The 25,560-nt window shown below is 49.8% G+C and overlaps 1 protein-coding gene across 3 annotated transcripts in view; it reads left to right on the top strand.

The window, feature by feature from the left end:
• Positions 1-7,159: 7,159 nt before the first annotated feature.
• The window catches only part of GSDME (gasdermin E), a 37,695-nt gene continuing 19,294 nt past the window's right edge, over positions 7,160-25,560 (top strand). The window contains exons 1-3 of one of the 3 annotated variants that reach the window (XM_059712578.1): positions 7,160-7,276; positions 14,987-15,216; positions 16,932-17,124. In XM_059712578.1, the coding sequence (XP_059568561.1) occupies positions 15,006-15,216; positions 16,932-17,124 (404 nt within the window). In that variant the 5' untranslated portion in view covers positions 7,160-7,276; positions 14,987-15,005. Of the gene's footprint in view, positions 7,277-7,500; positions 7,628-14,986; positions 15,217-16,931; positions 17,125-25,560 lie in introns of those variants that run through there. The other 2 variants (XM_059712577.1, XM_059712579.1) reach the window with 2 other exon arrangements.

The raw sequence follows: 25,560 nt of genomic DNA, 5'->3' as shown, positions 1-25,560 counted from the left end.
CAAAAATGTAGCCATCCTCCGAACCTGGTGCCCACGGTTCTAAGCTGACAGGAGCAGAGTTGTGAAATAATTAGCGGTTTCCTCTTTGTAACCCTTCCATCTTTCTGCTTCCCCATCAAACCCTGCTATCCGGCACCAACCCGTGTCAACATTCATGCCTTCGTGGGCTTGTTGGTGGCAGGGAGACTTCCCGTGGGGATATTTACATTGCGAGCCTATGTCTAATTCTGGAAGATGAGGCTAATGGTTGCTGGAGGGAATGTCTGGCATTACCCTGTGGGGCAGGGTTTGGGGTGAAAGTCAGAGGACCAGCGACGCCAAGATCTGAGGACAGGAGATGGTGCCCCAACTCAGGCAGAGAGAGCATATGCCCCCTCCTCCACCTTCTTGTTTCGCTCAGACCCTGAAGGGATTGGAGGGTGCCACTGCCTGGGTGAGGGTGTCTTCTTAACTCGGCCTTCAGATTCAAGTGCTAATCTATTTCCAGAAACACACAGAAATGAGGTCTCCCCAGCTCCCCGGTCATGCATTAGTCCAGTGAAGCTGATACATACAGTGACCCAGCACGTGTTGATGTTTTCAATATGAGCACGTGAGCGCAGGAAGTGGGCTTAGCTTTCAGGAAGCAGGCTACCTGAAGTTCCCGCTGGCGTCTAGATTCCTCAGGGAAACCCGCCTTCTCACAGGCAGGCACAGTTCTTCTCATAGGAAAAATGATGCTCGAGGATTTCAAAGTATACTAATAGAAAAAAAGAGCCCTGGCTAGGTGGCTCCATTGGTTGGAGCGTCGTCCAGTACACTGAAAGGATGTGGGTTCCATCCCCGGTCAGGGCACATACCTAGGTTGCGGGTTCGATCCCTGGTCAGGACGCGGTCAGGATGCATAAAGGAGACAATGAATCAATGTTTCTCTCCCACATCAATGTCTCTCTCTTCCTCCCTCTCTCCCTCCCTCCATTCCTTCCTTTCTCTCTAAAAACCAGTAAAGACAAAACATATCCTTGGGTGAGCATTAAAAAGAAAAAAATCCATCTCTACCAATATTTTGAAGCAAATTGAACTCTCTCAGGTGCCCAGAGGTGATGGGGACTTCAATTCCTGAGCTGTTTGCTCACGGGGTTTAGGCTACAAATTTGTTGCACTGGTGCTTTCCTTTTTTTTTTTTTTAAATTGTTTAAAATATTACATATGTCTCCCTTTCCCCAGTGATACCCGCCCCCGGCCACTCCCACCCCCCAGGACTAGCCCCCACCGCCCCAGTGCCTGTGTCCATTGGTTAAGCTAATATGCATGCATACAAGTCCTTTGGTTGATCTCTAACCCTCCCTTCCCCTGCCTTCTCTCTGAGGTTGGACGGTCTGTTCAGTGGTACCTTGTCTCTGGATCTCTTTTGGTTCATCAGTTTATGTTGTTCATTATGTCCCACATCTGAGTCAGATCATGTGATACTTATCTTTCTCTGACTGGCTTATTTCACTTAGCATAATGCTCTCCAGTTCCATCCATGTTGTTGCAAATGGTTAATGTCACTTCTTTTTTATAGCAGCGTAGTATTCCATTGTGTAGATGTACCACAGTTTTTTAATTCTCTCATCTGCTGATGAGCACTTAGGCTGTTTCCAAATCTTAGCTATGGTGAATTGTGCTGCTATGAACATAGGGGTGCATATATCCTTTTGGATTGGTGTTTCTGGTTTCTTGGGATATATTCCTAGAAGTGGGATCACTGGGTCAAATGGGAGTTCCATTTTTAACTTTTTGAGGAAACTCCATACTGTTCTCCACAGTGGCTGCACCAGTCTGCATTCCCACCAGCAGTGCACGAGGATTCCTTTTTCTCCACATCCTTGCCAGCATTTGTCATTTGTTGATTTGTTGATGATAGCCATTCTGACAGGTGTGAGATGGTACCTCGTTGTTGTTTTGATTTGCATCTCTCAGATGATTAGTGACTTTGAGCATGTTTTCATATGTCTCTCGGCCTCTGTATGTCTTCTTTCGAAAAATGTCTGTTGCCCTTTTTTTTTTTATTGGATTGTTTATCTTCCTTTTGTTAAGTTGTATGAGTTCCCTGTAAATGTTGGAGATTGACCCTTATTGGAGATAACATTGGTAAATATTACAGCAAACAGTGGGCTTTTTGCTGTTTTGTTGATGGTTTCTTTTGCTGTGCAGAAGCCTTTTATTTTGATGTCGTCCCATTTGTTTATTTTCTCCTTAGTTGCACTGGTGCTTTTCACAATCAAGTCAATTGGCATCTTGGCATTGAGTCAGATGCCAAGATAATTTTTTCTTGCCAAATTGCTTTTTTCCATTGCAATTAGCCTTTTTAAGAACCTTACCAAACAACAAATGTGTACACAATTCCCACTCTCCCCAGACAATTAAACCTCAGCTCAGAAGTTTTATCTGTTATAATTCTTATTGATGAACATACCACCGTCACTCTATCACCTGTTTTTCCATGTATTCTTAGATATCCTCTAAATCAGGCATAGGATTAAGAGAGATTTAATTTTTTTAATAGTATGTGTTCTCTAATCCGAAAATAAATTATTTAAGCTAAAAACACGGTAGCTGTCAGTTTCCTTAATTGGAATTCTTATAAATGCCCTGAGCTTGGCCAACACCTTTTTTGTCCCCTAAAAGCACTTTGAAGCTGAGTCTGCCACTGCTCTCGGAAACCCATTTTATCTTTTATTCCCGGGCTCAAAGTCTCTATTTTCTAGCTTCTCTTGTGGTTAGGGGACCATGTGACTGGTTTCTGGGCCAAGGAAGGTACACTGAGGTGTTTGAAAGTCTCCCACAAGGGAGCCTCCAGGTTCTTTTCTTCTCTACCTGCTGGAGACGCCCATGCCCAGGCTGCCTTGGCAGCCTTGAGTGGCAATGGCAGCGCCGCTATCAGCCTGGTTCCTAAGGAAGCAGGGCCCACTCCCCTCCACCCCCACCACCCCCACCCTGGATCTCCCTTCCATCGCTCACTGACGTCCGGGGGCTCAAATACTTTTCCTCCTCCATCATGTTCGATGCTCCAGCCAAGCCTTCCCATGGCCCAGGTCCATGGAACTTCTCACCCTTTAACCTTATTCTTTCTCTGCCTTCTCAGATAGACTCCCGAGCTCTGTGAGGCATGGACCATGTTTCCCTCCCTCACCATTATATCGTCAGTATCTAATAGGCTTGGCACACAGTAGGTTTAATAAATGTTTGTTAGATTAACAAAATGGTGGATGCATGGCTTTGCCCTTCTCTGTGCTGGTATAGCAAAATCAGATGCTGAACAATCTTTACGAACAATGACAATGAGATGAGAAGAGCATCTGAATTGCATTACTCTTGAATGTCTCCACCCACCTGGCGTCTGGTCATAACTAGTGGTCTTCATTACAGATCTCCTTAATGCTGGCAAAGAAATGCTTCTACATGAACAGTGGATACAAATATAGGAGTCTTGACTCACTTTGTTTACTCAAAGAGAATTTCAAAGAAACAAGTGTGATAGCGTGAGAAGTCCTGGAAGATGTAAATGTCCTCTCTGAATAGGGCCCTGCTTTAACAATGGAAGTGACAACAGGGGCTGAGTCATAGACACAGCTCCTGCCTTCTTTCTTGGAACACTCCCCTTTGGAGCCCTGAACCTCCACATTTGAAGTCTGCCTCCCTGGGACTACGATGATAGAGGACACAGGTAGGGGGCCCGCTCGATAACCCCAGCTGAGTGTTGCCTCCCAGCCGTTCCTGCCAACGCATTGGACATGGTTGACGCCATCTTGTCAGGTCACTCAGCTGGCAAGGGGTAGCCTGGATCTGACCCAAATCTGATCAAGCCAAGCCTGTGTGTGTGCTTTCTCCTCCATAGAGGGGTCCACCTAGGAGTGCAGGCAGTGTCTCAGTGTGGTTTTCATTTGCATCTCTCTGATGAATAGTGACTTTGAGCATCTTTTCATATGTCTGTTGGCCATCTGTATGTGCTCTTTGGAGAAATATCTATTAAGGCCCTCTGCCCATATTTTTAATTGGAATGTTTCTTTCAGATGAGTTCTAGACTTATCGGGGCAATCACTTCATAAATTATATAAATGTCCAACCACTATGCTGCATACCTAAAACTATATAAGACTGAATAGCAACTGTAATTGAAAAAAAAAAAAAGAGGGCAGGTCTCTCCAAAAGTGGCTCCCAAAGAACTAGAAGGTGCTTGTGGCAGTGATACAGCATTAACCCTTTTAGTGCCGGGAGCGCGATCGCGCTCCTCCTGCAGTGTCACTATTAGATGCTAGTAGTTCACTCTTTATTGACAGATGGCACCTAAGTGCAGGTTTCTTATGATGCTGAATGTTTGTAGTTCTAAAATTGACCACTGGCATTTATCTGCCTAATTTTTTACAGGTACTACGATTTTATGAAGTTTACTCAGATTTTGTAGCCCTAAAGCTTCGAAATGGCGTCCAGTTCTAAGTCTGCTTTTATTAGTGATGATGATATTGCTAAATATGTCAATTCTTGCTGTGAAGATAATGATTTTGTGGAAGATATTGGAGAAGGGTGTCCCTCTATTTTAACATTATCTGATTTGTTCAAATTTTTTTCTATTAGTATTTTATAATACAATCAGCAAACGATATATGTCAAAGATGAAAACAAATGTAGTAAAGGTTTCCTTAAGTTTTTGAATATGTAACTTCATTTACTTGCGATTCATAATTTTTTTTCCTAAACTGCTGTAAAATCAGCAAAAATGCCTTGGCAATTTTAGCGTAGTTCTTAGGATATTGGTTGGCACTCAAAGGGTTAAAATGGTCATTCATGAACTATACCCCCTTAATCAAGTTTATCAATTTTTGCTGGCCTTTACAAGTTGGTTACTCAGTAAGGATCTAGGGATAGAGTAAGGAATACAGGAGTCCCCATGGGTGTGTTTCAGAAGTTCTGCGTCTATATATATAAAAGCCCAATATGCAAATTGTCCCTTCGGGAGTTTCACCGGGAGACCAGGAGTTCAATCACTCGCAATGATGTGTGCTGACCACTAGGGGGCGGCATGGAATGACGGGAGGCCCCAGCTAGCAGCTGGCAGCTGGGGAAAGGGAGACCCCAGCTGGCAGCCGGAAGGCCCCAATTGGCCCTGATCACTGGCCAGGCCTAGGGACCCTACTCATGCACCGGCCCTCTAGTAGTTTATATAATAAATCTTTTTAAAAGCAAAGATTTATCATCCCTATGACCACCCAGGTTTATCTGTTGTAAAATTCTGTTTCCACACAGTCCCATTTTCTTAAAGGGATATATCTACAATGGAGTGAGATGATTGGGGCTTGATATTTTCTTTTTATTCACTTCTTTTTCTCGTTGGGCTAAAAATTCCCAACTTGTATTGGTTCATCTGTCTTCAAATGCTTTTAATTCATAATAATAAGCACAACTGTTAAAAATAAAACAGAAAAGTAGAGAGGGGGAGGGAGGAGAGTGGATCTGCTTATACACAATTCATCCCTCCCTCTCAGCACACACAGATGTGTTCAAACACTGCTCGGTGATGTAACTCTTTTGGTGCTCCCTATTTTCTGTTCTGAAGAGGCCATACCGTCTGGTGGTTTAAAAGCGCTGATGGGTGTCAAATGATCTGTGTTTAAATCTTGGCTTTGCCTCTTCCTGGCTGGATGGGCTTCCCAGCTTGTGCCTCAGTTTACTCATTTGCAACTTAGACCTCCACCTGGCTGCTGTGAGGATTAAATGAGCCAATCAACGCATGCAATGGCCTCAGAGCCATGCTTGGCCAACAGTAACTTGAAAGTGCAATATAAATATTATCTGCTTCCTCAGACATTTCATTGAAAGACAATGGACAGGACAAAAGGAGTGAAAGAATTGGAAGCCACTGAGTAACTGTTACACCAAGAAGCTCATGCACTCTCAGCTATAAGCCGTAGCCTATGCAGAATGGCCTGTGTCAGGAGGCAATAATCTCTGATAACAAGCCAGAGTCATCATGACTACATGGTTTTATGAAGGTAGAGAACCAACAGCCTGGATGAAATGTCTCTAGACAGGGCCAGGAAAGCGCTTAGGCCTCCCTCCCCTACACCTCATCCCTTTGGCAAGGCAGGGGACCTCAGGAAGCCACCACGCCCAACCCTTGCTTTTCACTCATTCATCAACAACCGCTCATTGTGCACCTACCTTGCGCTAACTACCAGGCATCTAGTACTATGTTAGGTGCAGGGTATTGTGAACAAAACAGACAAAAGACCCTGCCCTCATGGAGCTGGCATTCTAGGGAAGGGAAAGATAGAATACGATATGAAAAAAGTATGACATGTGCATCTAGTTCTAGTCTCTCAGGGGGTGATCAGTGCAAAGGAGAAGAATAAAGCAGGAGAGAGCCAGGAGTGTTCCTGCGGGTTGGTGGACTGTCCGTACTTCTAATTTGAATACAGACGGTCTCCGACTTACGATGGTTGGACTTACCATTTTTTACTCTACAATGGTGTGGGAGCAATATGCAACCAGTAGATGGATTCATATCTAGGCACATGCTCAGATACTTTCTTCCAACGCTGGGCAGTGGCGACCAGCCTAAACACTTAGCACTACACAGTGTATTAGATGATTTTGCCCAACCGCAGGCTAATGGAGGTGCTCTAAGCATGTTTCAGCTGGGTGAGGCCGCTAAGCTATGATGTTTGGTAGTTTAGGTGTATTAAATGCATTTTCAACTTATGATGGGTTTATCTAGATGTAACCCCATCGTAAGCTGAGGAGCACCTGTAGTCAGGAACGGCTTTGCTGAGATGGATGCCAGGAGGCGGGGGAACTGTAATCCAGACGCAGAGCATAGGGGCCCGGGAAAGCCCTGCCTCTCCCCTGGCCCAGCTGAAGGCGGCGAGGAAACAATCCTCCTGCGTGTAAGTCCTCGGGGCAGGACTTGCGTTCCTCACGGTCCTCAGTCCTCAGGCCGGCGGAGAGCACCGCTGAGAAGGTGCCCAGGAACAGTGACGGAAAGCCGGTGTCAGCCCATCAGCAAGCAACGTGGGCACCGACTATGCCCAGACGCACTCCCTCGGCCCTCGCTGAGCACCTAGCATGTGAGGGATGTTGGATTCTGCCCTCGAGGAACTAGAGTGTAGTCACATGAATTATTCATAAGCGTCAGGACCGATGTAGGCTCGGTCACACCACAAATCCGGACACTCCCGGGCACGTGAAGCCACAGAGCCAGTGCACGCGGCGGTCGGCGGCGGGGGTGCGGGCCACTTGCAGGCGCAGCGGGCGGCAGGTGAGGCCTACGGCGCCCAGGACCCGCTGGGCAGACCCTGAAGAAAGGGACCCAGCTCTCTCCGGGCCTTGGCGCGGGTCTCGGGACGCAGCCGCCCAGCCCCGGCCCCACCTCGGCTGCAGCCCCGCTCCTGGCCCGGCGCGCGCCGGCCTCCCCGCGCCCCGCGCAGCGCCCCCTCCCGCCGCGCGCGCCCGCTGCCCCGGCTCCCGCGCGCCCCGGGCTCCAGGGGGCGGGGACGAGCAAAGGTCCCGCCGGGCCGCCCTGGGCCCGCGAGCCCCCGCCCCCGCCCGGCATCCTGACTGGGTCCGCACGGGGCGCACGACTGCGGGGGCTGAGCTGCGGGCGCCGGAGGTAAGTGCGGGCGGCCCTTCCCTCTCCGGACCCCCTCCTCTGTCCCCCCTAAGGGAGGCGGGTCCGGCGGCTGGACAGCTGCCCGCGTGGCGCCCCTCCCGTCCCCCCTTCCCAGTCCCCCTCCCCTAAGCCCCCCAACCCCTTCCCCGTCCTCCCCTTCGCGCTGCCACTGCCTTGCCCGCTGGTTGCCAGGGCAGCTGGCACCGTCTTCCCGCGCCGCCGCCCTCCCCACTCCTTCAGCCTTTGTTCCTGTTTCTCCGCGGGCTGTGCGTGCGGAGGTCTCCCCTCCCGGGGCCGGCGGAGCCCCGCAGACGTGGTTTCAGGCTCTGCACCCGGGCGAGCCCCACCCGCCCGCGTGGGATGGGGGCGCCAGGTCTCCCCGTGTTCTCGGCCCGGGTGGGAGGGCGTCGCAGCTGCCGCCCGGCCTCCGGGGCCCTCGCGTGCGGAGCCGCTTCCCACCTGCACCTGGAGGCGGTGGCGGGCGGCCGGGGCGGGGTGATGGTGCGGGGCGTTGGGTAGCGTCCTTCGTGGAGAGCCGCTGTGCGCCAGGGAGTGCGCAGGGATGCGGGTGGAGGTCCAGCTGTCGCTGTCCCAGGAGTCCGCGTGGAGCGGAGCGGGGCTGTGCGGCCGGAGAGGCAGCTGCACAAGTTTCAGTAAATGAATTGGCTTCAGGACGCACCGCCAACGTGCTCCTCCGATCGAGGCAAACAGCCAAACGGCGGGGAAGTGGAACGCAGGCGATTAGAGCCCAGAAACCGCCCCGCGCCCAGCTGCCGCCCCTCGGCTCACAGGTCCCAGCAGTGCGTTTCTTTTTGTTCTTTTTTGAACCCTAAAGGGCTCCCGTCTTCCTCAGCCTCTCTTCCCAAAGCCTTTGCTGCCTCACCTTGACGCCTTTCCCAGCTCCTGCCTGTCTTGTGACCATCATTTGTGTGTGTGGGTTTAATTTCATATAATGATTGATTTTTAGTTCAGAAAGAAGTGATAGGGTACTTGGTCTTGAATTTGTCTTATAAAAGTAAGCTCAGCTACTAGGGCCTGAGCACCAACGATGATATAAAAGAATGACACTGTTTTAGTAGGTTCTGTTTCACCTTGTTACTGAGAAAACCGAAAATAATTCAGAACGTGAAGCTGTTAACTGCCAGACAAGCACAGCGCTGTCTCATCACCCTGGGAGTGGGGAAACAGCGCGCTCCGTAGCCGTGATTTGCTTCCGCCATAACTGAAGGTTACCCTTCCCAGCACACTTTCTTACTTTGAAAAAAGAGTCATTTGTAGCCCAAATAAAAAACACACAAAAACAAACAAAAAGAAAACGGACTGAGGAGTCACCTGAGTAGGGTGCTGGTGCTGAGGGCTCAGGCGAGGGAGGCAGGTGGGCCTCGGTTGGGAGCTGGCTCAGCGTGAATCCTCTAATGCCATGGTCCTCAACCTTGGCGGCACATTAGATTCACCTGGGAATCTTTTAAAATCCTGATTTCTGGGCCTCATCCTCCGGAAATTCTGTTTCTTTGCTACTAATATTGTGGCCCCACCCCATAACAAAGAAACAGAATTTCCGGAGGACGAGGCCCAGAAGTCAGGATTTTAAAAAGATTCCCAGGTGATTCTAATGTGCAGCCAAGGTTGAGAACCACTGCTGTAATGTGACATTTAGCTCCAAGCTGGGTTTGCCGCTTGCTGCACTGAGGGAGACTCACACCAGGAGGAACCCTGGGAGGGGGCAAGGGGGCTGGGTCTCAGTAAGTGGGTGTTAGAAAGAAGTTAACGGATTTGGGCTGCAGGCTGTTTGGGGGAGAGTTAAGGAAACAGGACTTTGCTCTGATGGCCGCTGCCAGGAAGTGGGGAAATTGTACGTATTGAGTATCTTCCTAAATCTTGTCTCAAAGGAGGGACGACAAGCTGTGGTTGGCCAGAAGCAGCCGTCACGCAGCCAGGACTGGAGGCAGTAGTGGGGTGTTGGGTCATTTTCTGGTTTGGACAGTGTTCAGATTTTGTCTGTGTTCAGGCAAGATTGTGAGAGGTCTTGGTTTTTGTCGTGCTTTGTCGTGACCAGCGTGGCCCCGCCTGATGTTCTGTGACGCTGTCCGTGTTCGCCAGGGGAATGCCTGGCCCGCGCCTGGCACCACCGGGGCGAGGCCATAGGACCCGGCAGCTTCCGGACGTCAGGGCCGCTGCTTTTTTTTCTTGTGACGTTGGGCAGGTTACTTTGAACTTCAGTTTCCACATCTGTCACATGTGCGCTGTGCCTCCTCAGGGCTGTTGTGCAGATTGAATGAGGAAATGCGTGCAGAGGATTGAGCCCAATGCCTGGCACACAGCGGGCACTAGCACACAGTCCCCACTACCCCGCTTGATGTAGCTTATTTTGACATTGAGGTTTCTTCCCTGGAACTGTGCCGGTGGAGGCCTGGTGATCAACCACAGCTGCTCCGGAGGAGAATCTTGAGTTGAAAGATTTTACTCCCGTCGCCCTGAATCAGGCTTAGGATCGGACAGCGGTGGTCACAGCATCTCCTCCTGCCGTCATTCCTTTGGCATCTCCCTTTAGGACTCTCTGCTCCCAGGAGCCGGTGGCCAGTTGGCCATGTGCCTTTCTGACTTGGTGTTGTCTTGCTTTCTTGGCCTCTTCGGAGCCTCTTGTCCAGGCGTCTGAGCCAAGCTTGCGTGCCCTGACCGCATTCACCTGGGCTCCCTGAGCCTTGCTTGGAGCGGGGAGGCCACATGGCAGGAGCTAGGGACCATCTGCTGATAGAATTCTCACGGTGAGAGCCCAGGGCTGTGGGACAGCTGAGAGGGGCAGGGGGGTTTGGGCCACGAGCATTTAGAGCTGGATCTCTTCTGACGCCATTTTCACCTCCTTCCAGGTTAGAGCATTCTAGAAATTTGAAACTGAAGTCTGGCTTCTGGTTATTTGAAATAATTCCGTGCTGGTCTGTGTCTAAAACCTTCAGTTAGCTCTAATTTTTCAAAATTAAAAATTATTTAATTTTGCTGGCTGGACAGTTACTTTAGATGGTTCAGAATGGTATGGCAGTTTATCTCCCAATGACTAATTCTGCTGTATTACATTTCTAGCCTATATCCTGCCTGATTTATTATTTCAAACTTTTCTAGGAATAAAGAAAGAAAAAAATGAGGCAATAGAAAATGGGCCAGTGTCACAGTTAAGAAACAGAAATACACAAGGCTTTACGTAAAAGAGGCTTATTTCATTTATATTAAAATAAGTCGAGACCTGGTGCATGAAATTCGTGCATTGGGGGTTGGGGGTGGTTCCTCAGCCCAGCCTGCAATCCGGGCCTAAACCGGTACTCAAGACATCCCTCTCACAATCTAGGATGCTGTGTGAACCAGTGACCATACTTTTCATACAGGTGAAAGGCATCTTGCTGTTGTATGGACAGCTACATTTTTTTTTTTTGCCCTGATTATAAAAAGTGGTACATAACATGATCCTTCTGAGGCAGTAGTATCATTTTCCCCAACTTATGGGTGGAAAAACTGAAGCAGAGAGAAGTTAAGTAATTGGCTTTGTCACACAGTTATAAGTGTCAGAATCAGGGCTGACCACAAAATGTGCAAGCCAGAGTCCATGCATGTTATCACTGCATCATCCTGTTTCTTCAGTGTTAGAGTAGCCTTGCCAGGTTTTAATTTTTAAATCTAAGAGACTGTTCCCAATATATAGGGTAGGGTCCCTAGGCCTGGCCGGCGATCAGGGCCATCTGTGGGGCAACTGGCGGGCAGGGCAATTACTACCCTCCCACCCCCCTGCTGGCACCCACCTTGGCTGGAGCCTGGTGCTGCCTGCTTGCCGGCCCTGCCCCAGATTGCCAGTGCCAGTCGCCTTCCTCTTGGGGGGGGGGAGGGGCGTGCAGATGCTCAACCCAGGTGCTGCCTTGAGCGTCTGCCCCCACTGGTGGTCAGTGCGCATCATAGTGACCAATCGTTCCACTGTTCAGTTGATTTGCATATTAGGGTTTTATTATATAGGATGTAACTTAAAACTGTACTGAGATGCCATTTCTCATCCATGAGACTGACACCAACACAAAAAATTGATAACACACTGTTGTTGAGACTGATACTTTCCTATCTCATTGGTGACTGCAAAATGGTACAACCTATAGATTATGGATGCATTTACCCACTGACCTTGCAGTCCCTCTTCTAAAAATCTCCCTTCAGGTACTCTTGCCCATGTATGAAGATACACATTCAGGAGTATTTAGTGTGGCATTTGTATAATAACAAAAATGTAGAAATAACCCAAGAGGTGGGCGATACAGGCCCGATTAAATAAACAGTGGTGTGTCCCGCGATGGAGCGCTGCGCAGCTGTGGCGAAGAAGGACTAACATGGAAAGCTCTCCGGGATATATTGCTACAGGACAGCGCCGGCTGCGGCTCCGCGTAGACTCCTTTGTACTCGTGTTTGTATGAAGAACCCGAAGGCGATATACCCGACGGGGAGAGGGATGAAAGGGTAGATGGGGCCGGGAGGAAAGGGACTCCTTGGGGTACATATTTTTTCATAGTTCAGATAGTTGAGCCGTGTCAATATATTATGTATTCAAACATAATAAAAAAGAGCCCTCTAATTTAACTTCACAAGGAGCGTGTTCTCAGAGCTCCTTGATTGGCTAAGCCCGACTGGAACCAACACCTATAAAGCAGCAGCCACCGCCATTAGCTCTTCCTAAAGCAGCCTCGCCTGTCAAGAGGGAAAATGGGCTGTTTGACGTTAGATGAAAGAAGTCAGCTGAGGAGTTCCCCTTCTTCACCCTCAGTCCCTCAGGGGAGAACTGGCGTCCTTACCGAGGCTTTGCTGTTCACCACACATGGGGTTTTGCGAGCCTTTGCTTTGCTCTGTAGTGGGAAGCCTGGTGTGGCTGCTCTGGAAACCTGTTGGATCCGAAGGCAAGTTAGTGAACTTCCTTTCAAGTCGTTCTAGAAAAGAAACCATAAAAACAGAGGTCCTGAGATCGACCGGAAACCGAGGCAGACTCCATGCAGGTCCTCCCTGGGACAAGCAGGGTGAATTCCCACAGGCCACTGGGGGAACTTGTTTTGTTAAAGTTCTTTCCTCCCGTGTTTGGCAGAATGAACCTTGCCCCTTATCCTACACAAACTCTCAGCCGGAGCAGCCTTACTGTTCCCCACCAACCTGCTTCCTCCTGAGTTCCCTCTCTTGGTCCCCGGCATCCCCATGGTGCCTGGGTATAGTCGGAACTTAAGAATAATTAATGAGTGATTCCATGACTGTTTCAAAGAATGAACGAGTGATCCATCGCATGTAAGAGCCTATGCTTAGTGGAGAGATAAGCATAGAGACGAGAACCTGAGCACATGTAGCTTTCCTTCTTTGAAGCTCACTGTTGACCAGAAAGGAACTTTTTGCATGTTTTATTTTTTATTTTTTATTTTTTTAAATATATTTTATTGAGTTTTTTTTACAGAGAGGAAGGGAGAGAGATAGAGAGTTAGAAACATCGATGAGAGAGAAACATCGATCAGCTGCCTCCTGCACATCTCCCACTGGGGATATGCCCGCAACCCAGGTACATGCCCTTGACCGGAATCGAACCCGGGACCCTTCAGTCCGCAGGCCGACGCTCTATCCACTGAGCCAAACCGGTTTCGGCATGTTTTAGAATTTCTTCCTTAAATGTTCATTCTTGTTGTTAATATGCAAGGACTGGGTTAGGTAGCTGCACAATAATCTAAGAGGAGTGTTTTTTAGAGGAGACCTAGTGATAGGTAAAGAGAAATGTTTTCTGATTTCCCAGAGGAGGTTCATCTGGAAAAAAAAAAGGGGGGGGTTAAATTAGTTAACATCTAAGATTACTCCCAGCTGTCTCATACTATGATTTTATTATCTACGTTCCTGTCAGACACCAAGGTACAAAAACAAATAAAACACAGTTCTTGTCCATTAGACATTTTAACCTTTGACCATGGATAGTTTTAAAAAAATCTTCTTTCAGTTTGTGCTTTTTAAAAAGAATGCTTATATATGTGTGTATTTGTGTGGGTGCAGACATGTATAGTTACGTATTGTGAATTGTTAATAATCTTTGTTTATGTTTATATTATAGTATTTAAAAACTTTATCTGTAAAAATTTTTATAAAGTCTTCTAGTCCTTTGTTATAAATACTACAAAATTTTTTTTTCCAGTTTTTCATGGTCTTCCTAAAGGCCTTTCTCATTTTACAAGTGTACAAATATGTCTGTATTTTTTTCCAGTGTTTTTATGGTTTCATTTTTCCTTAAAAAAAACACCACCACATCTAATCCATTGGGAATTTGCTCTTGTGTATGGCAATAAATAGCACCATTTATTGAATGGTCTAGAATTCATTCACTGAATACAGTCCTTTAATATCTTCCAATGTGTCTCTTCTTTCTTCCTCCAGCTGAAGTGTGACTGAGCCTTCATTTCTGGGTTAAAAAGTAATAGCTGGTTACTTTCTGCTTATGAATAGGGGAAATCACAGAGTGCAGAGAAAAAGCCCATTAGAAGTGGTCATAAGTACGATACAAATTGGGGTGGTCAGTATGTTGTTCCGCAGGTATTTCCAGGTCTCTGCCTTCCAAATACTTGGTGTAGGATTGTATTTCCTGAGCATAATCATTGGCTGAAGCCATGTGACTAGTTCTAACTAATTGTGAGCAGACACGTTGTCTGTCAGTTCGGGGCCAGAGCAGTGGTCGGCAAACTGCGGGTCGGCAAACCATGGTTCTCGAGCCTCATGTGGCTCTTTGACCCCTTGAGTGTGGCTCTTCCACAAAATACCGACTTCTGTGCATGGGCCACGAAGTTTCAATCGCACTGTACTGTACGTGCGTGCCCGCACGTGGTATTTTGTGGAAGAGCCACACTCAAGGGGCCAAAGAGCCGCATGTGGCTCTCGAGCTGTAGTTTGCTGACCACGGGGCCAGAGCATTTCATTGCTTGGGTGAGACTTTCCAGATGATGACTGACGTGCTCGGGCGATGGCTGCCCCTTCAGTCTGCATCCCTAAATGACTGTGATGCCATAGCTCACCCATCCTCCTGTGTTGCCCATATAGTGTGAGGAATAGATAAACCTTTTTTTGTAACAAGCTGCTAAGATTTAGTCGAGGTTTTTTGTTTCTGAAGCATATCCTCACTTATCCTGACTTATACAGATATTTCTTTCAGTTTTTCACATTGATTTCTTCGTCATCTTCTGAACTCAAGCTAGAGAATTTTCTAGAGAGAAGGTATTTTTTCATGTATACGGATAGGTACTAGGGAGAAATCAGGTAATTTTAGAAAAAAAAGTCACAAAATAATAACTTATTTAATTTGGGATAACCTTATTTTTCCAGGTAATCTGGAGTTCTCAAAATGTTTGCCAAAGCAACAAGGAATTTTCTTAGAGAAGTTGATGATGGAGGTAACCTGATTGCAGTATCAAACCTGAATGACTCTGATAAGTTACAACTTCTAAGTCTGGTGACCAAAAAAAACAGATTCTGGTGCTGGCAAAGACCCAAATACCAGTTTTTATCCGTCAGCCTTGGAGATGTGCTTACAGAAGACCAGTGTGTGAATCCAGGTATGTTTCCTTTTCTTCTTGTTTACAGTTAGTCCCAGGACAGAAGATGATGGTTCTTCTAGACCAGTGGTTCTCAACCCGTGGGTCACGAAACCTTTGGGGGTCAAATGACCCTTTCACAGGGGTCGGCTAAATACATCCTGCATATCAGATATTTACATTACGATTCATAACAGTAGCAAAATTACAGTTATGAAGTAGCAACGAAAATAATTTTATGGTTGGGGGTCACCACAACATGAAGAACTGTATTAAAGGGTCGCGGCATTAGGAAGGTTGAGAACCACTGTTCTAGACACATGTTGTCTTGAGTGATTGTAAGGTGGTCCCTTGTGATTTGTTCTGTTCCTTGCCTGTGGCCTTGAAAACATCTCTTTCCTTCAAATGACATCGTTCTGCAGACCTGACATGAGAGGTTATAGCTTAATTTTTTTATTTTTTGTTAATCCTCACCCAAGTATATTTTTCCCCCCATTGATTTTTAGAGCGTGTGGAAGGGACACACACACACACACACACACACACACACAGAAACATCAGATGTGAAAGAGACACATCGATTGGTTGCCTCCTGCACGTGTCCCGACTGGGGCCAGGGATGGAGCCTGCAACTGAGGTACATGCCCTTGACTAGAATTGAACCTGCGACCCTTGGGTCAGGGAAATGGAAAAAGCCAAGTGTGAACTTCCTGGGAGACTCTCAGTGTATGTTACGGAGGGATGATGACTGAGGCTCTTTTTATAATGGTATTCGGTTGGATGAAAAAAATCTAAGCAATAGAAAGCTGGAGAGCGGCAGCTCAGGTTTGAGATCACCAGATATTTATCTTTAGTGTTCAGATAAGAAGGGCCGACCTCTAAGGCAATCTGTAGCAATCGCCTGGGTATGACCAGATGGGGAGCATGGCAGTTCCCAGGAGACTTGACGGAAGCTCGGACACCGGGGGGTGGTAGCATCTTCCTTAGTGCCTGGGCGCCAGGGAGGGAGAATGGAGAGCCTGGAGCTTGTGGGTTTGAAGGAGGGTGGTGTTTGAGGGAGGGAGAAGGGCATGCCCGCTGACAGCAGAAAGACAGAGATAAGGAATTGCGTGACAAGGAATCGCCTACCGGGGTAGAGGTCAGATATCATCAGATGAGTCTGCGAAGGGACTTATTTTCAGGGAGATGGCAGTGAAGGCCAGGAGAGGGCTCCCCGAGGCTGGTGGGCGGGAAGGGAAGATTCCCCACAGGGAAGGCCAGGTGGCCAACCTGCCAGCTACCGAGTAAGCAGGACCCTCGTGTGTGTCCTGGCTGGTCCGGCTCTTTTTTCTGTTTCCGTGTCCTCGTCACTAGTCCCTTCACCCCGGGAAAGCACCCATTCAGAACATTCTATTTCCTCACCAGGAGAGTGGTTAAATGGATGTTTACTTGACAAACATTCATTAAATTCCACAGATACTATCTGTGTCCTTGTTTATACCTGTGTGTGTTGGAATTGAGGGATAAAAAACAAAAAGGTCCCCAGTAGAGCCCCTGGCCATCGTGCATTCACACCAGCCCTCAGCACCCAGGTGTGCCGGGGCCGTTTTCTTGTGCCCACACACGGCGCGGCGGCCACCTTTCCATTTGGGCGCACGCCTCGTGTTTCCCACGGGTCTGCACAGCATTGGGAAGCTGGGTGGCCTGAGGCACAGCGGGGCCGTGCCGCCATCGGATCCATGTCTCATGTACTGCAGTGGTCGTGGAGTCGGACTTCGTGAAATACGAGGGCAAGTTTGAAAACCACGTGAGTGGGGCCATCGAGACGGCACTGGGCAAGGTCAAGCTGAATGTCGGAGGCAAAGGCCTGGTGGAGAGCCAGTCCTCGTTCGGGAGCCTGAGGAAGCAGGAGGTGGACTTGCAGCAGCTCCTCGGACAGGCCGCTGGCAGGTAAGGAGGACCGCGTCTGGCTCTTCGGATTTTGATGCATCTCGTGTTTAAAGTTGGATCTTTGTTGAAAGGGTGCCCAGTGGACACTTGTCAGGCCAGGAAATAGTATGGAATACTCGGTGCCTTCATGTTGTTGAGGTGTTTTTCCTCTGTTTCCCCGCTTTGCTGAAAGTTTTTTTTATCACAAGTGGATGCTGGATTTTGTTAAATGCTTTTTCTGCATCTATTGATAGGATCATATGACTTTATCCTTCATTCAGTTTAGGTGGTGTATCATGTTATTGCAGATATTGAACAAGCTTTGCATCCTGGGAAAATCCCACTTGATTATAGTGAATGCTCGCTCTAATGTATTGCTGAATTCAGTTTGCTACTATGTTGTTGAGGATTTTTGCATCTATGTTCATCAGGGATATGGTCTATAATTTTTTTTTTGTAGTGTCTTTGTCTGGCTGAGGAAAACCTAGATAAAATTATGGCAGAGAGCCCAGCCTGCGTGGCTCCGTGGTTGAGTGTCGACCTATGAACCAAGAGGTCGAGGTTCCATTCCCGGTCAGGGCACATGCCCAGGTTGTGGGCTTCATCCCCAGTGTGGGGCGTGCGGGTGGCAGCCGATCAATGATACTCTCATCATGGATGCTTCTATCTCTCTCTCCCTCTCTGAAATCAATATAAATGTATATTTTAAAAAATTATAGCAGAGAATGTAAAGGCAGAGGCATGAGTCCGGGTCCCCAGTGAGGGTACCTGGGAGCTGGACAGTGGACTGCGTCCCCCTGAGCAAGCCCAGGTGAACAGCTAGGTCTGTCCATCCCAGATGAGATCACCTCGGGACGGTCTTCAGAAACCCTGTTCATTGTAATTCTCCTCTTTTTCGAATGAAGAATAACACATTTATTGAGACCATTTTGTCATGATCCACATTCATGTTTTGTTCTTAGGATCATGTGTCATCCTGTAATAAATTCTGTACTTTTCCTGCCTTATCTTTCATGGTCAGCTGCCACAGGTCACACGGCCTTAAGAATAAGCGCCACACCCACCCCATCTCTGGCCCGGATTCCTTGCTTCTAATCAGCTGGGGTCTGGGGAATTTTATTCCTGGGAAATCATTTCTGTAGCTTGGTATGTCCCTTCTACCTCTGCCCCAGTCCAAGGGATGCCGGGGGCGGGGACAGGTGACAGCAGGAACGTGGTAAAGGACAGATTTAAAGTCTAGAAATGGAAGAAGGGTCTTACCACAGAGCCACCTTTCCTTGTCTGTTGCTAAGAGGTAAAAGTGAGGCACCCCATGGGTTGGATAATACGTAAGGCTAATGTTTTTGCTACTTTGCTGGAGCCATAAATTCTTACCTACTTCACCTGCCCGTCTTTGGACACCCACAGTATCACTGGATTGATAAGATGCTATTTGATACACGTGTGGCCTTGGGAGTGGTAGTTAGTAATGGCTTAAGTACTGTACGTTCTTGAGGGCTTATTTGCATCAGCTGTTTTTATTTCAGGTCATTTAGATAAGTTGTCGTCTGTTTACACGTTATTTAGCCCTCAGAATCCAGGGTGCTCTGTTTATTGTCCACGAGATGTGCGCCCATCTCGAAAACAAACTTCAGCTGTCCTAGAAGAAGCCAGTGTGTGTGTATAATGCTCATCTAGCATTGCTGGGCATGAGGGCATGCCACGGGAAAGAGCCTTCCAGATGCACGGAGGGGACCCCTTTGAGTGAGAGCTCTACGCGTACCTTAAAACAGGCGCGATGGAAACCCCGCTAAGATAGATCACGCGTCTCCTCTTTTTTGAATGAAGAATAACACATTTATTGAGACCGTTTTGTGATGACTCACATTCGTGTTTTGTTCTTAGGATCATGTCTCATCCTGTAATAAATTCTGCACCTTTTCTGCCTTGTTTTGCATGGTCAGCTGCCACAGGTCACTGCCTTAAGAATAAGCACCACACCCACCCCATCCCTGCCACAGATTTATTGCTTCTAATCAGCTGGGGTCCGGGGAATTTTATTCCTGGGAAATCATTGCTTCTGCCCCTGCCCCCGTTCTCCCCTGTAGGTGCAGGCGTTGGACCAGGTGACCTTTGAGGGTTTTCTCCCGGCTAATCGTCGGATGTGAGGGTCGCGCCAGCTCCTTCCCTTGTGCTCAGGCCTCGGTTCCAGCCGGTTCCCGAGATGCTGCCCTTCTGTGCCTTGCTGGCTGTGGTGGGGTTGGGGTGGGTGTTAGCACCCAGGCCGATGCCACTCTCGTTCTTTGTCATATTGTAAAGCAAATCTGCGCGCCACCGGCCAGGGCTCTGCGTGCTTTGCTTGTTGCAGGAGGTGCTTGTTCGGTTCTTGAACAAAGATGTAGGAAGCCAGCCCCGTGGACAGAGTCAGTGAATGCTGGTGGCCTCGTCTCTCGCCATATTCTCTGTGGGAAGAGCAGCTCTGCAGCCCTCAAGCTCCCATCAAATGCACTCTTTCTAAAGGTGTCTTTCCTGAGACCTCCGGGGCCATCTGAGTCTCCGTGTGGTCTGAAAGGCAGCCCATTTATTGTCATTTCCCCCTAAATTATTCTGTCTCCTGGTCTGGGTCTTGGCTCTTAGGACGGGGAGCAGCGGGAAGCCTGTTTGGCTTTCGGGGGTTTCTGTGCACAGAGCAGTCAGACAGCTGGCACCCCCCTGCGGGAGGGGCACTTGGCCCTGGGCGTGGCTCCTGTCTGGCCTGTCCCGGGAGCTCTTTTACAAGGCTACTGCGGAGCCATTTGGAACGCGGTGGGATGTAGGGCCTAAGGGGAGACTCCCGAGTGCTCTCTTCTTCAGAGATTGACAGGCATCTCGTATTTCATCACATCCAAGATGCCACGCGTTGTAAGATGCTCCACTGCTTTGTGTGCCACTAGGTAAGCACCCTGCCAATCAAACCTCCTCGCCGTCAATGTTAAAACACCCCGATTTCAGAGATGGTAGGACCTGCCGCCTCTCGCCGCCTGGAGGCAGTTACTTCCTCCACTAGAGGGTGAACGTCCACACCCCTCAGCCACTGTCCTCTGGCCTCCTCGGTGTGGGGTGGGAGTGGGCCAGGTATGACACAGACCGTAATGTGAGCAGAGCTGGGCAGCCACCACGGGCGGCCTGGTCATCCGTGTGGTGAGCAGGTTTCCGGAGATTTCCTGCCGGAGGCTCTGGCTAAGCATCTCTGCATGTGGGAAGTTTCCTCTCTGATGGAAATGGATGGTCTGTGGGAGCCCTCTCCCCTCCCCCCCCCCACTGCTGCTCCGGTTCTGAGAGGATCCACTGATAGTCTCTGGGGAGCGCTCCCAGGAGGACTGGGCAGAAAGATTTCTTGCTCGTTAACAAGCACGTATTAAGTGCCTTCTGTTTGCAGGGCCCAGGGGCGTCCAGGAGGGAGAGGGAAGAGAGGACACAGGGCTTCAGGGACAGACACGCCCACCACATTCTCCTGGCCCTTGTTAGCCGTGTGCCTCTGGGTTATGAGCTCTCTCTGCCACGTGTCCCTCCGTGAAATAAGGGTGACAGTGACTTTATGATCCAGTTACGTTGTCCTTAGTTGCAAAGAACACCTGTGATTGCCTCACACACGAAAACATCTGAGGGTGATGAGTCACCCTGACCCTGAGTTAATGGTGGCTGGTTAGTTCGGCAGCTCAGTGGAGCCCCCCTGTGGCAGCTTCTACACATTGCTGGTCTCAGCAGCCTAGTTCTCTTCATCTCCAAATGGCCACATTGAAGATGACGAGGCAGAAAAGGGGTCTCTTCCGTGCGCCTCTTTGTGAGGTTTCCTCATGGGACCCCCATCAGACTTCTCCTCAGGTCTCGGGTCAGATCGCCATGGCGGCCACATCCTCCCAACCGCTGCTCACGGGCAGGATTTGGGGAAGAATCCACTCCGGGTCAGGACAGTCATTTTCCCTGACAGTAAGCGACCTCTGCCTGTCTTAGGTCTCCCCTTCTCACTAAGGTGAGTAGGCTTGTCCAGCGTTCAGTTCCAAAAGGTGGCAGCAGTGCCCAGCAAACAGGACCCAGCCGTCTGGAGAGTGCCTGGCAGTGCCCGCCGCCTGCCAGCAGCCCAGGAGCATTTCCCAGGAGCAATGTCCACCGTGCCCTCTGCCTCCCCTCCCCCCGGTCACCCCAGTCATAGCCTCGGAGATGGGCTGTGCCCCATGGGGTGGGTGTGTGGCCACCCCGCGAGCAGCTCAGGACTGTCCTGCCATCGGGTGCAGGAGGAAGTCACGCTCCTGCAGTGGACTTTCCCCTCTGCCTTCGGTGTTAGGGCGGTTCTGGAGGGAGGTGGGCCTTTAAGCAATGGAGCCTGGGGTGGTCTAGGCTGAATTTTTTTTCTTTTTCCAAACACTTCATGTTTAGCTAAGACAACAGCAAGCCTTTCAGTGGATCTATTTAAGGCACAAGGCGGTGCGGTGATTCCCAACACGCCAGGGTCGCTAGGCCTTAGCTGTCCCTGCCATCATCCTGGGCTGTAGGCCAGGAGGTGTGTGCACAGGTCTGGGGTGTGGGCCAGGAGGTGTGTGCACAGGTGTGGGGTGTGGGCCAGGAGGTGTGTGCACAGGTCTAGGATGTGGGCTGGGAGGTGTGTGCACAGGTGTGGGGTGTGGGCCAGGAGGTGTGTGCACAGGTCTAGGATGTGGGCCAGGAGGTGTGTGCTCAGGTCTGGGGTATAGGCCAAGAGGTGTGTACACAGGTCTGGGCTGTGGGCCGGGAGGTGTGTGCACAGGTGTGGGGTGTGGGCCAGGAGGTGTGTGCACAGGTCTGGGCTGTGGGCCGGGAGGTGTGTGCACAGGTGTGGGGTGTGGGCCAGGAGGTGTGTGCACAGGTCTAGGATGTGGGCCGGGAGGTGTGTGCACAGGTGTGGGGTGTGGGCCAGGAGGTGTGTGCACAGGTCTAGGATGTGGGCCGGGAGGTGTGTGCACAGGTGTGGGGTGTGGGCCAGGAGGTGTGTGCACAGGTGTGGGGTGTGGGCCAGGAGGTGTGTGCACAGGTCTAGGATGTGGGCCAGGAGGTGTGTGCACAGGTGTGGGGTGTGGGCCAGGAGGTGTGTGCACAGGTGTGGGCTGTGGGCCGGGAGGTGTGTGCACAGGTGTGAGGTGTGGGCCGGGAAGTGTGTGCACAGGTCTAGGCTGTGGGCCGGGAGGTGTGTGCTCAGGTCTGGGGTGTAGGCCGGGAGGTGTGTGCACAGGTCTGGGGTATAGGCCAGGAGGTGTGTGTGCACAGGGGAGGAGCCATGGCCTGAACTGGAGTGAGGGAGTCGGTTTTCAGGAACCTGCAGGAGACGGAACCAGGTAGAACGGACGGAGGAGGGCGTGGCAAGGACAGTCAGAGGGGTTCTGCCAGGCGGGTCAGTGCCTGAGCCTCAGGACCACACAGGCCCCCCAGGAAGGTCTGTATCTGCACATCATCCTTTAACCCGCCCCACAGACCGCCCTTCCCTCCACCTTCCTCACGTTCTCTCTCGCACACACACATGGATGCGTATAGATTCAGACACTTACACATTCATTACAGCGCATTTATCCCCAAAACCTGTACCGAGTCGTTGCCATGCACCTGTCCTGAGATAAGCTGTCGCCAGGCTGGGCACAGCCTGACCTCCATGGAGGCTACAGTCTCCCGTGGTCGGCAAACTGCGGCTTGCGAGCCACATGTGGCTCTTTGGCCCCTTGTGTGTGGCTCTTCCTAAGCCTTAGGAGTACCCTAATTAAGTTAATAACAATGTACCTACCTATATAGTTTAAGTTTTAAAAATTTGGCTCTCAAAAGAAATTTCAGTCGTTGTACTGTTGATATTTGGCTCTGTTGACTAGTGAGTTTGCTGACCACTGTCAGGTTCTCAATCTTGGTGCACATTAGAATCACCTGGGAATCTTTTTAAAATCCTGATTTCTGGGCCTCATCCTCTGGAAATTCTGTTACTAATGTTGTGGCCCCACCCCATAACAAAGAAACAGAATTTCCAGAGGATGAGGCCCAGAAATCAGGATTTTAAAAAGATTCCCGGGTGATTCTAATGTGCAGCTAAGGTTGAGAACCACTGGTCTAGACTCAGGAGGGGATGGGCAGTGAACACAGACGAACCAGCTAGAAAAGTACCAGTGGAGCTGTGCTCTCTGAGGTGGTCTCAGGGCGTGACAGGGGGATGGGGGTGAGCAGGGAACACCGCCTCCCCAGGTGATGAGCGCCTGTGGATGGGGCCCTGGGTCTGGCGTGTTTAAGGCACGGAGAAAGCAGGAGGTGGGGTTGCCTAGAGCAGGCCAGGTGCTGAGGCCGTGTGTATGTGTGTGAGCACGCGTGCATGTATGTATGCACATGCATGTATATGTGTGCACATGCATGTGTGGTGGGGTTGAGATGCGATGTGGTCGCGAGGGCTTCTAAGCAAGTGAGTGACATGACAAAGTCCCTCCAACCCAATGACATAGCTGTAATTCCGTCATGTGGCTTTGCTTTGTGGGCCTCAGCAGAGCCCAGGGAGGTGGCTGGAGTCAGCTAACGGTTAACATCATGCTCATCTAAACCTTGCGACGATCCCACACGGACAGTGTAGTTGCTGTCAGTGTGTCCATGAGAGGGCCCAGGTGCAAACATGGGGTGAGTCACTCAAGGTCACCCAGCTGGCGGGGGGGGGGGGGGGGAATTGGCACCCAGTGGGGCAGGCTCCAGCCCCGGCTCTGTGTGCCTCCCGAGAGTGGAGCCCTGGGTAGCTTTTTGTTGTTGCTGTCTATTTATTTTCATGACTTAGCTAATATGTGTGAAACATTGTTATAATTTGCATTTCTTTAACCACTACTGAGATTTTTTTTTTACGCCTTTACTTTTTTTATTGTGATAAAATATATATAACATAAAATTTGTCACTTTAATTATTAATTTTTTAATCCTCACCTGAGGACACGTTCATTAATTTTCAGAGAGAGAGGGAGAGGGATGGGGAGAGAGAGAGGAAGAGGGAGGGAGGAGAGAGAGAAAAACATACACACTGACCAGTTGCCTCCTATACGCGCTCCGACAGGATCTGAGGTATGTGCCCTGTCTGGGAATCAAACCCAGGACCTCTGGGTGTACAGGAGGTCCCTCCAACAGCTGAGCCACACCGGCTAGGGTGCTATTTTTTTTAAATATATTTTTTAATTGATTTCAGAGAGGAAGGGAGAGGGAGAGAGAGATAGAAACATCAATGATGAGAGAGAATCATTGATTGGCTGCCTCCTGCACACCCCCTACTGGGGATCGAGCCTGCAACCCAGGCATGTGCCCTTGACTGGAATTGAACCTGGGACCCTTCAGTCTGAAGGCCAATGCTCTATCGACTGAGCCAAACCGGCTAGGGCTGGGGCGCTGCTTTTAAGTGTATAATTCAAAGTCATTAAGGACATTCACACTGTTGTGTAGCCAACACCACTATCCATTTCTAGAACTTTTTCATCACCTCAAGAACTTCCCCATTCCCCTCCCCCGCCCTGGCCATCTCAAATCTCCTTTCTGTCGCTATGAATTAGCCTAGATAGTTCATATAAGTCCCGCTGTATGACAGAAGCAGAATGGTCCAATGTTTCTCCATTTGTGTCTGGCTTATCTGACTCAGCACAATGTCTTCGAGGTTTGTTCGTGTTGTAGCATGCATCAGGACTTTTATGTTTGAACTAGTGACCCAGTGCGTGGATCCGTGCACATTGAAAGGAAATTAATTAGAAGGTGGCCAGAGGGGCAGGTCTGGGCAGGGTGGGACTGGGTGAGATGGGCTGGACATGCCCTGGAGCCAGCCTCTCACGGTCTCTCCCCAGCTGGCCGCACCTGGGATGGTGCCATGGCTCAAAGGGCGTCTGCGGAGTAAGCGGGGTCCCTCTGGCAGGTGGGGTCCCTTGGCCTGGCCTGCAGGGATCCGGCTGAAACCGGCTCTCTGACATCCCCCAAGGGATCCCAGAGTGTGAAAGAGCACTCTGCAAAGTTGCTGTTATCCAGGGTGTGGAACTCAAACGCAAGTGTGCAGTAAACCAGAATGAGGGCTGACAGTGCCCCAGCAACAACATGACCCACGGCCGAAGGTGGAGTCGCACAGCCCCGTGAGGAATCGGGCTCCCTCCTCTCTGGTTTCGGGGTGCATCACCTGAGAACTGCCACTGCCAAGTCACTGCAGCTCCTGCATTTAGCACCTTCCCCTGGTGGTCAGTGCATGTCATAGCTACCGGTCGGACGGCCACTTGGCATATTAGCCTTTTATATATACAGTATATAGATAATATCCCATTCTGAGCATGCACCACAGCTGTCTGTCCATTCCTCTGTTGATGGACACCTGCTGTTTTCACTCCAGGCAGCATGTTATGTGGAGGCAGGACCTTCCATCTGCTCACTGCAGTTATGGGGGCACTTTCAGAACCCCGAGAGTCTGTCTGCCTGAAGTGGGGGGCGGGG

This window comes from Myotis daubentonii, chromosome 10, assembly GCF_963259705.1.
Source record: "Myotis daubentonii chromosome 10, mMyoDau2.1, whole genome shotgun sequence".
Lineage (NCBI taxonomy): Eukaryota > Metazoa > Chordata > Mammalia > Chiroptera > Vespertilionidae > Myotis > Myotis daubentonii.
Note: the sequence above shows the minus strand (reverse complement) of the source record. Positions and strands in the feature narration are given on the sequence as shown.